Source organism: Saccharomycopsis crataegensis (genome assembly GCF_037102585.1).
Source record: "Saccharomycopsis crataegensis DNA, jcf7180000000073, whole genome shotgun sequence".
NCBI lineage: Eukaryota > Fungi > Ascomycota > Saccharomycetes > Ascoideales > Saccharomycopsidaceae > Saccharomycopsis > Saccharomycopsis crataegensis.
The window spans coordinates 1,418,052-1,433,933 of NW_027043820.1; the positions used below are offsets into that span (position 1 = coordinate 1,418,052).

At 35.6% G+C, this 15,882-nt stretch overlaps 7 protein-coding genes across 7 annotated transcripts; 2 read left to right on the top strand and 5 right to left on the bottom strand. All coding sequences in view use genetic code 12, as the record gives it.

The window, feature by feature from the left end:
- Positions 1–481: 481 nt before the first annotated feature.
- DASC09_013760 (Ubx7 protein) lies at positions 482–1,882 on the bottom strand (the record flags this gene model as incomplete). Its single annotated transcript, XM_064994979.1, has 1 exon — positions 482–1,882. The coding sequence occupies one exon, from the start codon at positions 1,880–1,882 to the stop codon at positions 482–484; it is 1,401 nt and encodes a 466-aa protein (XP_064851051.1).
- A 186-nt stretch (positions 1,883–2,068) lies between these two features.
- Positions 2,069–5,659, bottom strand: RSE1 (U2 snRNP complex subunit RSE1; the record flags this gene model as incomplete). Its single annotated transcript, XM_064994980.1, has 1 exon — positions 2,069–5,659. One exon carries the CDS (start codon positions 5,657–5,659, stop codon positions 2,069–2,071), a length of 3,591 nt encoding a protein of 1,196 aa, XP_064851052.1.
- A 574-nt stretch (positions 5,660–6,233) lies between these two features.
- GSF2 (Gsf2p) lies at positions 6,234–7,637 on the bottom strand (the record flags this gene model as incomplete). The annotated part of the gene is made up of 1 exon (XM_064994981.1): positions 6,234–7,637. The coding sequence occupies one exon, from the start codon at positions 7,635–7,637 to the stop codon at positions 6,234–6,236; it is 1,404 nt and encodes a 467-aa protein (XP_064851053.1).
- A 308-nt stretch (positions 7,638–7,945) lies between these two features.
- On the top strand, positions 7,946–8,463 carry DASC09_013790 (uncharacterized protein; the record flags this gene model as incomplete). Its single annotated transcript, XM_064994982.1, has 2 exons — positions 7,946–8,033; positions 8,225–8,463. The coding sequence occupies 2 exons, from the start codon at positions 7,946–7,948 to the stop codon at positions 8,461–8,463; spliced, it is 327 nt and encodes a 108-aa protein (XP_064851054.1).
- A 385-nt stretch (positions 8,464–8,848) lies between these two features.
- On the bottom strand, positions 8,849–13,678 carry RAV1 (Rav1p; the record flags this gene model as incomplete). The annotated part of the gene is made up of 1 exon (XM_064994983.1): positions 8,849–13,678. The coding sequence occupies one exon, from the start codon at positions 13,676–13,678 to the stop codon at positions 8,849–8,851; it is 4,830 nt and encodes a 1,609-aa protein (XP_064851055.1).
- A 258-nt stretch (positions 13,679–13,936) lies between these two features.
- On the top strand, positions 13,937–15,127 carry OPY1 (Opy1p; the record flags this gene model as incomplete). Its single annotated transcript, XM_064994984.1, has 1 exon — positions 13,937–15,127. One exon carries the CDS (start codon positions 13,937–13,939, stop codon positions 15,125–15,127), a length of 1,191 nt encoding a protein of 396 aa, XP_064851056.1.
- Positions 15,128–15,311: 184 nt separating this feature from the next.
- DASC09_013820 (uncharacterized protein) lies at positions 15,312–15,812 on the bottom strand (the record flags this gene model as incomplete). Its single annotated transcript, XM_064994985.1, has 1 exon — positions 15,312–15,812. The coding sequence occupies one exon, from the start codon at positions 15,810–15,812 to the stop codon at positions 15,312–15,314; it is 501 nt and encodes a 166-aa protein (XP_064851057.1).
- Positions 15,813–15,882: the final 70 nt, after the last annotated feature.

Consider the following 15,882-nt stretch of genomic DNA (forward strand, 5'->3'; position numbering starts at 1 on the left):
TTCCAGTTTCACTATTATGCTTTAAGCGTACATTCAAATTGCCAGGTTTCAACCATTTTACTTACTACCATGTTTGATGACCACTTATTATTACCTCCTCATTTAATGAGGTTTGCAACGTGCCTTGTGGTGAGTGGGATGTTGGTATTACAGATATTTATTTTTAAGCTTCCTCAAAAAACTCGAGATTTTGCTTTCCATAGATACCGGTAAACACATATTTCATAAAGACACGGTTTATGGGAAGATAACTGCTTATAGATTGATGATTTTACAAATCACTTAATCTGGTTAGCTCTTTGCCCACTGAAAATTACTAAATGCGACATTTTATTATTCACTGCCTATTAGTTTCTTACAATAGGCTCACACTAACGATTAAACTTCTTCACAAAGTTCCATATGATTAAAGATTTTGAGATTATATAGTCCACCAAAGACAAAAAAAAAAGCCGCTGCATGATAATTACTAATTCAACTCCTATGTTTTATCATTATCGTCTTCCAAATTAGTTTGGTTTCCATTATAGGCCACTTTCTTGTCTTTTTCCTTACTTTTATTATACCCATTTCCACCATTTCCAGTTGAGCTATTAGGGTTGTCACCAAAGGCCCTAATTCTTGAGTCTGATAAAGATGTTTTGCTGCCATTGATATGAGAACTGGAACTATAGAAAGAATGTAAATCATCAACTGATGCATTAACAGATCGTAAAAATGGACTAGCCGCACCTTGGGATACATTCTCGGTGCTACCAATGGCACTAGAAATCCCTCTATTATTAGAAGGTCCATTCTGATTAATTGATTCTGGCGCCTGATTAGAACCATCATAGCCCAAAGCAGAATAGAAAACGTTACTAAACCTATTGAACCAAGTATCAGTTGCACCATAATAGGCAGTAGTAAAATTTTGATGAGGTTTTAAAGTTAGCACGGACCTTGGTGGTAAGTCGAGATCAGATAGTTTTGAAATTTCTTCAGTTATTCCATACTCCCTTTTAATAACAGCCTCATAAAATACATAAGGTTGATCGCCATCCAGTCGATTACGGTCCACCCAATTCCGGACATCACTTAGCGTTTGTTTGGAGTCAAATTCATGATTAATTCGTGATCCATCAAGAAGTCTAATTGACAATACACATTTTGGATGGTTATGCCCATCATGATGAATGGTCTTGAGGGAACTCGATTCGTGTTCCGGCTGAAGCCCTTCTTTTTCTTTTCTCCTAAGCTCATTATCATGCCTTCTCTCTTCTCTGTCAGCTCTAACTAATTTTAAAATTCTTTCCTTTTCTTCTTTTTCCAATTTCTTTTTTCTCATCTGTTCTTCCTTGTATCGATGGGATGATTCCTCGGCTATTTGTTGTTTAATGGAATTGTATTTCTTAGGGGACTCAGGATTCTTAGCAGGTTTCTTTGACGATTTACATTTTTCTGTTTTCTTGATTTCAGCCGATGCTGGATTCGTGCTCATACCTTCATTAGTGTTGGAGGAAACTGACAGTTGTTGAGGGGCTGACTGAACCTTCTCCACTTTTGCTAACACATCGTTCAACTTCTGCTTAAAATCACTCAGACTTATCTCTCCGGTAACCACATCCAATAGCTGTCCAGTCATCACAAAGTAAATACTAGATAAAGGAGGATTCGGGAAAATTTGGGAAAAGAAATCATAATCCTGGCTTGGTTTCACCAATTTCAAAATGATTGTTTTCTGTTTGAGCAAATGCACGGTATCATCGCCACTCTCCAATAATAACTCTTCCCCCCATTTGTTAGACTCCTCAGAGTTATCAGTGACAAATACAACCAAAGGCTTATTAGTGGAAACTGATGCTGAAACAGCTTCGGAAACAGACATGATAAATAACGACATGATTTTTATATTGAAATTATTAATGTGGAGCAAGTTAGACAGATTGCGTAAGGCGCACTTTTTTCCTCTATATAACCAGCATCACGTTTCAGGCGACGCACATGATTTTGATCTTACAATAAGAGAGGCACACACACACACACATTAGATTTTTTATATATACTAAATCATTTAGCAATCACCAAACTATATGGAAAATTTGAGTCTCATGTCTACTATCTTCTTTTCAATTTCTTTGGCAGATTGATTCATATTGATTGCAATTTGGTTCTTCTGAGACTGCTTCAAAGATCCGAACTTTTCACATAAATCCCCATCAATAATCCCTTTTACTGGGGCATAGTAGCTTCGGTACATCAAATGATCTCTCCCAACGAGCATCAACTCTGGCTGTTCCGTAAGTTGCTTCTGTAATTCTTGAAAAAATCTGATCTCTGATTGCGTAAGAAGTGGAACCAAAAGCCCTATGGTACCTTGCAAGCCTGTGTAAATAACCGATTCGTTCAACCCACTAGCATCATGATTTTTCATAAAAGATGTTGGGATATCATTTATATAATAATGACAAAGTTGATTCAACCTTTTTGGAGAGCCATTTAAGTAGGAATCTTGTGTAGACACAAAAACGCCAGCGGACTCTTCATCGGCCAAAGTTGAGGACTCTTCAGGACATCTAAGAGCCCATACATTTCCGAATTTATCACCACCAATGACTGTATCATAATCAAGAGTAGTGAACGACGTGACATGCCTAGACACGAAGTCATCCACAAACGGAATAAAAATATTCTGTTTAGGTTTATATACCACAAACGTAATAGACTCTTTGATATCTCCAACGTAAATTCTAAATCCTTGTGTTTTCAAGCTGATTATATTATTTAGATTATTCAAGGTGATTTCAGCTTTTCTAAGTAATTGCTTTTGACCCATGTCATATAGTCTTAAAGTATTACCCATACCAACAAGCAATTTCCCAGCAAAATCAACTACAGAAGCGACAGGCTTTTCAACCTTAGTTTGATGCATGAGCTCCAATTTCAAATCCTGAAGAATCTTGTAACATTTGAGATAAAATCTCGGGCTCAGAGATTTGGTAGTGAATGAAAAGTCCACTGCTGTTGAAATGACCAAATATGTTAGGCCTGTCGTTTTGAAAGTGACACTAGCTAGATTGAATAATGTTTCATTATTTTCAAAATCAATATTATGAATAAGCTCGCCGTCCATAGAGTTGATGACTTGAAGACAAGATGCCCAGGAACCAGTTTCTCTAGGATAAATCATTTGTTCATTATTTTGTTCTGCTGACAAAACAGTGTTCCCATCAGTCTCTGCAATATAGTATGCGGAATTACCGTCTAAATTTTTATAGTAAATGAACTTCTTCGGTGTGAATCTCAATGGTAATACGTCAATCTTAAATTCTTTTGTAAAATCTTCCAACAGAAGGATATATAATTGATCATCATGAACACCTACCAACCCATTTGGATATTCTTCAGATTGAAAGCTTGCACCGTAACTAAGGCTGGAATCATATGCTATTGGCAACAGTTTAAAGCCAGTAGTTTTAGATATGAATCCTATGCGCGTTGACTCTTTGGAACAAATCAAAACAGAACTCTCTCCAAAATTGGTTTTAATCTTTGATAATCTGATAGGATAAGGCCCCAAATATTGAACTATTCTATCACTAATTTTACCATTACTGGAATTGATCAAAGTTTTAACATAAATCCCATTTTCTAGCCCGAGATGCATGTATAACTGATAAGATTTATACTCTTCCTCAATCGACTCAGCCATTAATAGTAATAACACAGAACTTGCATTACTACTCAAAGACTGAACAGTCACCAAGCCAAGTACATTTTTTGGATCCACAGATAGCACTCTCAAAGTCTGGTTGTTACAACTCACGGCTAAAAAGTTGCTTCTCAATTTGCCTTCTGGGATATCACCAAGTGATAGTGATAAAATTTGGCCCGGCATTTCCTTTCTTTCCTGATACTCGATTAGTTGTTCTTCATCACTAAGTTCGAAATAAACCAATTCCCTGTTTGATAATCCCACAGCCAATTGATAATTTGTACTAGTGCAGCTTATGATTTTGATCCCTGCTGGCGGAAACCATTCATTAACTTTCTGTGTACCTTCTTCTTCATTATTTTTCAAATGAATAATCCCATTGCTGTGAATTTGCATCAATGATTTGATACCCATCTGTTGAACCCCGATGGTAGCAGTCTCAACATCAAACCCAGAATCAGTCACTTCCTCCACAGATTCACCTATTGATAAAACCAAGCTATGACTTGCAAATGAGATCACCAAATATTTATCAACATCATCATTGGACGTCATTTTTGTCGTGAAAACCCCAGTTGCAGTATTTCCCAACTCAGAGGTTACCACCTCTTCGACATTCAATCCGTGTGTTAATACTTTCAAAGCAGAATTATTACTCGTTCCACAAACGGTGGAAATTCTCGATGTTTGCTCTGATAATTTGATTAATTTAGAGTCCAAAATTGGATTCAACAGTTCAATTATATCCGTGACTTCAAGATTCTCCAGATCTTTTGGAGTGAATACCACGTCTTCGACTTCTTCCGAAGTATTGAAATAATCCGCAGAGTCATAAATTCTTTCGTTGTCATCATCACCAAGCTTAACAAACTGGTACAACGATTTATTGCCGTGCTGAGCATCAGCGAATAAGAACCCTGACTTTAAGATGAGCATACTATTACATATTGAAATGGTATCGAAATATTTTATCTGCATGGACTCAACAACCATATTGGAATCATAGTTTATTGTGACTTTAAAGATGTCACCGAAGTTGGACTGTAAAAGGATGAAGAACTTATCCTTCATGGTATGAACGGTCCCACATATGATGTAATTAGAGCTGAAATCGCGATTTGTTTGGGTAGTACGTGCAGGAATAGGAACTATGAAAGCTTTTTGAGTATATGGGGATTTATACTGGATAAAATTCTGACACGCAATTATCACACCTGAAGGCCCATTTTTACCACCAGGGACACTCAATAGAAAGTTTGAAGTATGTGGGATTTGTTGGGATTGTTTCTTGACGACATGATTCAAACCCAAATCAAGTTCGTAAAATGTCAATGTTTTCTTTGGAGGAGAATCAGGATCAATTCCATTGAATTCGAATTGACCATAATCAATTTCAATTGAAGCAAATACAGGATTCTCGTAACCAACATCCAATCCACAAGACGCAAACGTCAAAATACGATTTCTATTGGCCTCCAAAGGTGATGAGATTGTCAAATTATCCAGAGAGTCACGGTTGAAGACATATACAAGCTTATTTTTTTCGATTGCTGATAACATGATTGCTCTTCCCTTCGCATCCTGTGACATGTACTGTCCAGGAGCTAATCTTCGTAATCCAGTTTTGAAGAATGGCTCGTTGAAAACTATTTGAAATTTTTTGGTATTGATATTGTATTCTAAGACGGTAAATTTTCCAGAATCCGACGTTATTGCCAAGTAGTCTTTAGACAGCCCGGCCAATCTAAAGGCATTCAACGCTCTTATAGAACCGAAAGCGTCTTGTGAGACTATTCTCGATAATTTTCCGGTGCTACTATTAACTTTCCATAATTCAATAGATGCGGCTTTAGCAATGGCAATTTCTTGAGATTTCTTACCTTGAAATTGGCCCAACGCCGAAGTGACGGAGAATGATGGCTCTTGAAGAGTACGATGATAAAGATACAAAGAATCAAAGGCCATATCTAACTGCTACTTATTAATAGTTTATTGTTAATCTTGTGCTTGTATATCCAGTTTTTGGCTCACTCCTTTTGAAAATAAATTTTCGAGGTCACGGGCTGCTCAACCTTTGGAAGATACGCACCACATAGACGGGTTGATGGCACAAAATTCCAGAATTTGAAGCATTACCGAGTAACTTTAGTTAAAATTCTGATGTATACAAATGTCCATGATTCACTTGGCCATAAAAGCTCCAGTGTATTATATTGAGGACTTTTTTTTTAAAAAAAACAACAACTCAAGAAGACATGGAATTAACGACACGAAGAAAAGAGAAAAAATCCATACAATATTACAGAGACAACTAAAATACTATTGAAAAGACGAAAGGATTTAGGACAAAACAATAATAACAATAATAACAATAATAATTAATACAAAATAAATAAGAATTACTTAAATAAATACTTTGATAAAACCATAATAAAGCATCCCTATGAAGAAAAATTTCTTAAAAGCGGGCAATCTAATATTTCGAAATCTTTCACCTAAAAAACTCAGCCATGCTTGCTATATTCAAGAATGATGAATATTATTTATCATTCTTGCGGCAGTCACCTAAGGAGTTTCTAAAGTCAAAGTATTTCTTCCAACTGGAAGCCTTAGTAACAAAAGACCCATACTTTCTAAAGTTGCGGACAGCATCAATACCGTTGAAACGGTAAAGCTCGCTCTTATAATCATCATTAGAGAACAAATCATTGTTGTACAAGAATGAGATGTTGTAGAAACTATAGAACTTGTAAGACATTTTGAATAAACCTTCTGCTGAGTCGGTAAATAAAGGAGATAGTGGCTCAACTTTACTAGCTTTTATCTTAGCTTCATCTTCAACTTCTTTTTTTGTTTCAGCATTCACGGTTTCCTCATTTTCCTCTGATACTTGATCTTTTTCCAAAAACTCAACTGTATCTTTAACAACCCCAGGGAAATTTTTGGTAGCGAGCAAATTCAATGGATATTTCAACAATTCTTCTCTGTGATTCTTTGGTAAAGGAGTTTCGAAACCTTCACCTTCACCCAATAAGACACCAAAGCGGCTGTTAAGATCCTTCAAAATTCCTTTTGTGTGAGCCTTGACAACACCACCATGCTCGGCAATAATATGATTTCTGTAAAAATCAATATAGTCATCAATACAAACCTTTCTGGTACCAGTCCAACCAATTTTGAGTAATTTTTCTGCGCTTAACTCCTGTGATGCATTTGTGGTGCTAATACTTAACAATGAGCTATAAACGAAGTTTTTCATACGTCTGCCAAAGAGCACCAAATAATTGGCTTCATATGGATTAGCAATCCCAAAGTACATAACCAGGTAAATCATCAAACATTTGAGTACGTGGAACACAAAGAAAATAATTTGACCAGGTTTACCGGTGTTGTTGAGTGCTGTTTCCTTCAAAATGTTTTTAGCCCAAGGATGGTTATCATCCTCTGTAAAACTAATAATTAAGAACGCCAATAGTTTGAAGATTACATTGGTCAAACAAATACCAGGGGTAGGAGAAATAAAATCAGGCAAATCGGTATATAACCAGGCCAATAAAAGCAAAATAACATTCAAGTTATGAAAATGATTAAAATTCCAACTTGGTAAGATCAATTGTTCTGGCCAGACGTAGTCAGAGACCTTGTCAAGTTGACTCTTTGGATATTTCGTAAAGCGGGGTTGATCAGCATTGTAGTTGTATAATAATCCACCATTGGCAGTCAAGTAGCCCGGGGAGGTAGAGTACCCAAATTTCGCTGGCTTTGTGTCGTAGAACACAGAAGGTCTAAGAGAAATAGGCAATGTCTTGAAGATGTTTTGAAGGTCTTCGAACGTAGTGTCGGAATCGATATGGAATGCGTAGTCCTTGTCTTGGTCCTCGTTGAATCGGATATAGATTTCGAAGTCATTGACTCCTCCAGACCCAGTAGTATCACTAGCCATTTGAAATTTTTGAGTATTACTGTTGCAGTCTTCTTCCAAAATGAAATGAGTAGGTTCTTAGTCAGAAAGAATACTGTTTGCCTCCCCATTCTCCCCAACTACTCTCCACGCCTTTTTTTTTTGTTGTGGTTCGCAGCCCTCACCAGAAAAAGAAATGACGTATTGATGCGCGGCTCCATGCAAAGAAGCTTTCTTTCGGGATGAGATGGAACTGGCCAGTGGGGACAAAAAGTGTCAGTGCCTTTGGAACTATGGGCTGTTCTCTCCTTCTTTTCCAATGCCTGTGGCCTACAAGCAGTTTAAAGGAGATGTTAAAGTCCATTTTATTGGAGCTATTCTCACCTTTGCTGTCGGCACTAGCATTATGTCTTCTCTCTAATTATGGGTGGATATCAGGTAAGTAGTATCTGTCTGATTTGCTCGGAGGCTAATTTTTCAGTTACCGAGGAAGCCCTATTCACACGAAAACGACTTTATGGAAGAGCAATAATCTTCCCCCTGGGGAGTGAAATATATATGGGAAATATTAATAGAATAATAAAGAATACTTGAGAATTAAAAAGCCTTACTAATATTTTACTCTTTAGAATCAAATGCTTTTGCTTATTTTCTAGGTGATTCACTAGTCACCCACGTCTTGGATAATCTTTTCATAACGCTAATCAAGGCATATCTATCGCTATCCATCTTATACTCCTTGTTTTTTCATGGATTTTGCTTCTATTCTGTGTTTGAGAACAAATGGTTCAATCTTGCCAAGTTTTTACTCCATGTCATATTTGGCAGGGCTAATGCAAATGGCTTCCATATCAACCACGATGAATGAGACATAAAAAACACCAGAAACCATTTTTTTTTCTCCTCTCAATTTCTTGCATTTGAGATTTCTAGTTCCGCATTACGAGTTATAAATACACAGAGGGCTTAGGGGCAGGATAGGCTCGGCTTAAAGTTATTACAGATATACAGTTACTGGGGAAAACGGCTTACATCATTAACTTTTACCATCATTTTTCTTTTCTTCTCTCTTCTTTTTTGAAAACATAAAAATAGCAACAATAGATCAAAATTAAGCCAAATGTTTGTATTATCGATGTCACTCTGGTTCGTAGCTTAAAATTGCTTACAATATCATAAAAGCAAGCCTTAAGAGCAATATATTTTAAGAATAATGCATAATTCCTTGCAAATTAGCTACATAAAAAATTATATTAAATTCCAAATGATCCCATATCAAATTCTTGGAAAGCTTGTTCCGGTGGATTTTTGACCTTACTACCGACTTCCCCAGATGCCCCAAAAGAGTCAAAATTGAATTCTTCTACTACATTATTTGTTGGCGTGAAAGATTTTTTGAAAAGGCTCATTCCAACATTTGAATTTTTATCTTGGCTTTTCATGCCGTATTTGCTCAACACTTGCTTGCACCTTTCGTTTGTGAATGTCCAGTTTCTAAGTAAATCAATCGATAAACAGTCACACCCCATTCTGCTATAGATCAAGGAAATCCTGTAAATAAATTCAAACTCCTTGTTGTCAATCTTATCAACAGCACCTTGGTCTAGTTTTCTGCCTACTTCCATAGCTCTTTTTTTAAGAATTTCATCTCTGAATTCTTTATAAATAACAACCAATATCGGATCAATCTTCAAGAAAAGATTATTGTCATGGTTCTTGAGGGCGAGCGCTTCTTCGTGTTTTAATCTCACAATCTTCTGTTTCTCTCTTTCAGAATTGTAATTTTTTAACGCAATGCCTAATGGTGATTGCAAGCTTAAGTCCTCCAAGAAGTTGTCCAAATCACACAATACTTCATATGGTGACCTGATTAATGCCAAAAGTGAGAGTCTTTGCTCATTCAAACTATGATAAATATAGGTATTCAAACATCGATCACTTTCTTCAAGAGCGATCGGCAACAAATGATCAATAAGAATCTTAGTGAAAACTGGACCGTTGCCCATTTTAGTGTAAGAAATAACTGACTTTTTACTACTCAGTTCATAGACTCTGGCAACAGCAATTGCTAATTCCATATCATTACACTTTTTGATCAAGACATTGATACAATCCTGCAACTTGCCACCCAATAAAAAGAAACAGCTAGCCAAATAATAACGGTGTTTACTCAATAACGCAAACGCATTTTTCACTGCGCTTAGCTTATTTTTTTCGCTCTTCTCAAAATCTAATGATAAAAATTTTATTAATTTTTGCTGCTCTGGATGACCATGAGATATTTTCCAAAGCTTGATCAATATTGATTTTTTTCTTAATGATAAGTAAAACAACGTAGAATTTATCGGGCTTCTCATATCTGAGGTTTCAAAATACTTGATCTCTTCAACTGTACTCTTCTTGAAACTGGATTGCACAAATCCTGGAGCGCTGTTTTGAAATTCATTGTTAGCGATTATTTCAAATTGCTTAGTTAATAAATCATCATTCAACCAATACACCATTCCCATTTTTTTGCATTTGCTCCAATTCATTTTTGATTCCTGATTCGAACTGGAGGCGTTATCAACTGATATATTCCCATTGATAATGTCCAATAAAATGCCTTTATTTTTACAATAAATCCCAAACAAATTATCGCGCATATTTAAAGACGACTGCGTCTTGAAATGTGATTGGTATAATTTGAATCCAAGCAAGAAATTGATACCATTTAAATCCAATTTAGAACCGATATCATCGTCTCTAGCAGGCAAGCTCTTCAGGTTGAAATGCCCAACGCCCATATTACTGCTAGATACGTTTGAGTTCATGCTTGAATCACGTTTTGTCAATAGCTTATACTTTTCAATGATTTCCAAAGATTCAATAACCGTTAACAAAGTGATCTGCTGATGTCTAGTCAAAACTGGTAATGATATCTTCATCATGATCTCTTTTAACGAAACCACCCATGCTTGGAAATTATCAATATGATACAATTCAGTGTCAGCAAGTGACAAATTGCTAACATTCATGCTAGGAATAGCACTCGAAAATTCACTCACAGAAACTGACTGTGAAGAAGAATCACTGAAAAACTCCTCAGTACTAATATCTAACTGTCTTGGCAAGTTTTTAACCTTAAAAATTTTTGATCTGGATGTCATGTATGATTCCTGATCTTCATTTTCACTTTCATTGTCAGAAAAATCTCTTATATGATCTTCATATTCATCCAAATTGATATTTTTCAAATAAAGATACAATTTCAAGAAGATTTTTTTCACCAAATTAATTTTCCCAAAATAAATGCATTGGATTATATTTTGAGGATGATATATTGGAAGGGTATTATTCAAAAGTTCAACCAATTTGAAGATCGAATCAATTGAATTGCTGTTCAAAGACCTGTCGCCAATAATTTTTTTTGTATGAGGATCTTGTTGAATCATCTCACTGGTCAATGAATTCTTAGAAAAATTATCATTGACGAAAAGTTGATTACCAATACCAATAACCAATAGCCCATTATTCAACCAAGTCGAATCGTTTATAAAATGAGGGTTGTAGCGCTCAAGGTCAATCTTTTTGATTGGTGCAAATGCTGGTAAGTTGTTGGTATAATCAAAGTTCAATTGAGAATACAATAAAACAGAATGACAAAACCCAACAGACAACAAGCATGCAATATTCCCAGTATTGGAAACCAATCCTACTTCACTAGTGCTCATATTGGCCCAATCAAGGTCGGAGATCGGGTGATCAAATTCTTGTGAATATTCCAACAAAGGATAGGTTGTATTATAAACGTAAAGTTTCGTTCTCATTTTATCAGCAATGGCAATCTTATTAATCGACGAGCCTTTGATATGAGATGCACTCACAATATTGGTTTCGATGGCACAGTTGCGAATCCAAGAAATATGTCGCATGGTTTTATCAATTCTAACGGAATACGACATCAATAGCCCACTGTTATAAATAATAGTTAAAATATCTCTTGAATAGTTATCCAATGAAACTTTCCAGCCAACAGGGTCAACAGGAGAAATGCAAGAGATTTCCTCGTCAATAATCAATTCATCAATTTCAAAAATTTTTAATTCCATTTTATCCAAATCAAGTTCCCAAGATTTGGTAGAGTAGCCGCCTTTAGACTCATTCTTGTAAATAGCTATGATATAGTGAACGCTATGTTTATAATCATTATAGTGTTCCGGGACATGAAAAAATGACAATAAATCCATCTTATCTTCATTCGAATTAGGTAGACAGTCCAACTCACCCACCTGTTTCGCAATTTTCAATCCTTGCGTGGTCCATATTGTGATCTTATGATCAAGAGAATAAGTAAGAATTGTTTCTCCAGATCTCAATAAAATGGCATCAACGATTTTTTCCCCGACAGTAAGGATAGTACATTTGCGTTGTAATGTGATCTTGCCGTTATTTGATAATTTTAAAGGAGTCCATAACTTATGTTCATTGAATCTGGAAATCGACAAAGTTGCCTGGCCAGACAAATCTTTAAAAAGTCTTTGGATCGATTTATTGTGACCTGTAAACTTGTTTCCTAGAACGGCGTTCAAGTAATGGAATCCTTTCATGTTTTTTTCAATAACCATTGAAGAAGATTTATTTCCTGTAATGTAATCAGGTTTCTTTGCATACGATAGATTTGTGATAGATCGGTTCAAGTTGTTTGTGTATAATTCGTCATAATCACAATATAATTTGTTGTAATTGATATTTTGCAAAAAATTATCAAGCCGAAAATAAACAAACCGCAAATTCTTTTTCATGAAATCATGGATGATGAAAGCTATATCACCAGTATTTGATAATTCTGCGTTGTTATATTGTTCATATTTTGCGAAGGAGACACTTTCGCTTTTTCCATGATGTCTTCGGTGAATCTTAATGCTATCAGTGAATGTCAACATATGAGGATTCTCTGGAAAAATTCCATGCGGAAAATTGATACTATTTTTATTATTCTGTGAGTAGGTTGATATCGAGCTTTTTGCGGAAGGTGATAGTGTGTCTTTGGAGATATCATTAAAAGATAATTTTTTGAAAAGAATAGATTTGGGAGGATTCAGGTTTAAATTTGCAACAAGATAAAATGACAAATTTCCCTCCACATCTGCAACCATTATCAAATCAGATTCCAATTGGATAAGCTTTTGAAGATTATTCATTAAGTTGGGATCCTTCTGATTGTGCTTCTTTAATCTTTCCAAAGACCTGCTAATCAAGTAATCGAAGAAATAATTATCGATAATTTTAATGAATTTTTTGCTTTTCTGTGATTGGTTAATGCCGTTGTCTCCAAGAAGCAAAGAATCAGTTAATTTGAGGGACCCCCAATGTTGTACTTTCTTTGATTTCTGGAATTCAAAACTCAAAAATACTCTGACAAAATTATCGCTCGAAATTGTGTAAAGAATATTGTAATTGCTTGATTTGGCATCATTATTTTTTGATTGGTCAATGAATCTAAACTTAAGGTCTGTAACAAATGATGAATGCTTCAAATATAGTAGACTGAATTGGGTATTATCGATATCAAAATTAGTACGATAAAAAAATTTGACGAATTTATCATATTTGGAGACACAAGCAATCAATTCAGAGTTCTTTGAGAAACCAACCAAATAACATGGGGTTGCTAAGCATTGGGACCATATTATTCGCACAATATATTTCGAATATTGGTCTCTTCTATTAACATGCAAAAGTGACAAACCTTTAGATGTACCGATAATCAATTCTTGTTCATTACCCCAAGATATGGAATTGATGCTTGACAGGTCAACAATTAGTTCATAAGAGTAATGCCAGGTAACGGTTTTTTTCGATACTTCTGGTTTATAAATGTAGAGAATCGGGCCCGAAGTGACGGCTATCAAACCATTTGATTGGTTTATGTCCACACAACAAAGATCACTATCAAAATACAATGTCTGGAGCTTTGATAACAAGTTGGTGATGATAATAAGGTTGTTTCCGGAGCAATAGGCTAGCACCGAATGATGCGCCCATTTTGTAAATGAAGCAGCTTGTAGCGAAGAGTTGGGCTCCCCAGGAAGAAAATTCATAAGTATCTGCTATTTGGTCATAAAACTTGTAACTAGCTGTGAGATGGATATTGGTACTATAGCAGACTATTATTTTATGGGAAAAGATACCTTTAGTGCCCTTAGCATAAAATGTGCGGGCTCTCAGAGAGCGGGAAAAAAAAAAGTAAAGTACACAAATACGGCACCTCTTGACTCGAGTCATCAGGGAACATTATAGATAAGCCCTACAAAAATTAGAAACAAGAAGGAAAGGAACAAGATATACGGTTTGGGATTATGGAGAAAGATATTGCGCTCCCGGAAGGCACTAAGGGGTCTCTCACGACAGAGGAGCTACAGATAAATGGGAATGAGCTAGTTTGTCATTCTTGGCTCTGGAAGCGATCAAGAACGACGTTGCTGTGGAAGAAATTGTGGTTTGTGTTAAGAAGAAACAATCAGTTGGCAATATATAAAGACGATAATGAATATAAGCCATTGAACATCATAAACTTGAAGCAAGATGACATAACAGTATCCAAAATTGTGAAGAAAGACAAGGAAAAAGATAAGTTCCAGTTTGCACTATTTAGCCCCAAAAATAAGACGATACATTTGAAAGCCTCAAATGAGTTTGATTTCAATAACTGGTTTTTAAATCTTCAAAGACTTTTACAGTCGCCTAATGGTATATTCATCGGTGATCAAACCAGTGACCATGGTATGAATAACAATAGTAGCATAAGTATCCACAATCAACCACAAACTCAACGGCGTAATAGTTCACAGCAAAATTTGACCACCAGTGATCTTGAGGATAATTTAAACGATGACGATTATTTTACCTCGGATAATGAAGCACCACCTGGTCAAAGTTGCTTTAATCCTATGTATATCTCTGAAGGTCCAATTATTGAAGAAAACGAGGACGAGATTTTGAAAGAAGAACAGGAACTAGTTGAAGAACAGTCATCACAAAACAAAATGAATCTCGAAAGAATCAAGAAAATATCTCCTGATTTTATGAAAGATTACCTCATTGAACACTATTCTTATAACTCTACGTTGAAGGAACACATAATACAAAAAGGGTACCTTCTAAGGTTGCAAAATTTAAATCAATGGAAGAAATTTTTCATCGTTCTTACGAACAGAAGCTTGATTTTCTATAAAATCCACAATTATAGCGATACAAAGAACATTGATTATGAGACATTGATTGGTGAACTAGGAGAAAAAGTGGACATTAAAAAATCTAAGAAGATAAGAGTTTTACCTGCAAAGATTATTGGCCTCGAAAACTTGGTAGATGTCGTGGAGTTAGATCCTCTTTCGAGGAGTAAGCAGAATTGTTTGTTAATAATTACACCAAAGAAACGATATAGATTTTGCACCAAAACTGAGATGGAGTTGGTAAATTGGTTGATTATTTTCAAGAGTTTTTTGATTGTTAGAAAAAAAGAAATTGAGTTTTCAAAAAGCCCATAGGAATTGATAATGTCAATTCGGAACGAATGCTGCCGTGAGCCAAACTATTTTGTGTCGAAAGCCCCTGGCTTATTTTTCCCTTGATTGTCTTTTAATTTTTCGAAGCCCAGCACAGTTTATAATAATTAATTAATGTTTCTCTTTTTCGCTTTTCCATTTTGATGATGTATGTATACCAAATAAATTACTCATGAATTACTTCACTGACATCAAGCATTTCTTTAACGTCAAACCATTGGTTCTGGAAGTTGTAACCTGTCTTCAAAGAGTCCCCCGGGGTTTTTTCATGTTCCCATATCATAATATCCTCAACGTCAGCCTTTTTTAGTAATTGCGATTGTTTCTGTTTAGTTTCGCTATCTGGAACATTTGAACTTTCAAATAATGCGATTTGATATTTTGATTTATCAAGGCCCAAGTGTTCCCCAAAGAATTTTCTACCCCTAAAATATGTTTTGTGAACCTTGCTTTGATCAGAACCTTCAGCGAAGAGTTTCTTTTCTTTATAAATGGCATAAAATTGATCACCTTTTATTTCTGATGCGTCTGCAGTCAATATTGGCGTGCTTTCCCCATTGAATTTTGTGTTTGTCTGTTTCCATAAATCCATGGACTCCTCGCCATTTGTCTTTACTAAGCAGGGCAAAACATTAACTATTAGCGGATCTTCGTAATTCATTGACATGGCAGATGGGACAGTTGTATTTGGGTGGTGAAGAGACAAAGAGATAGTTTTTCTCAGATGTTCTTTTTTT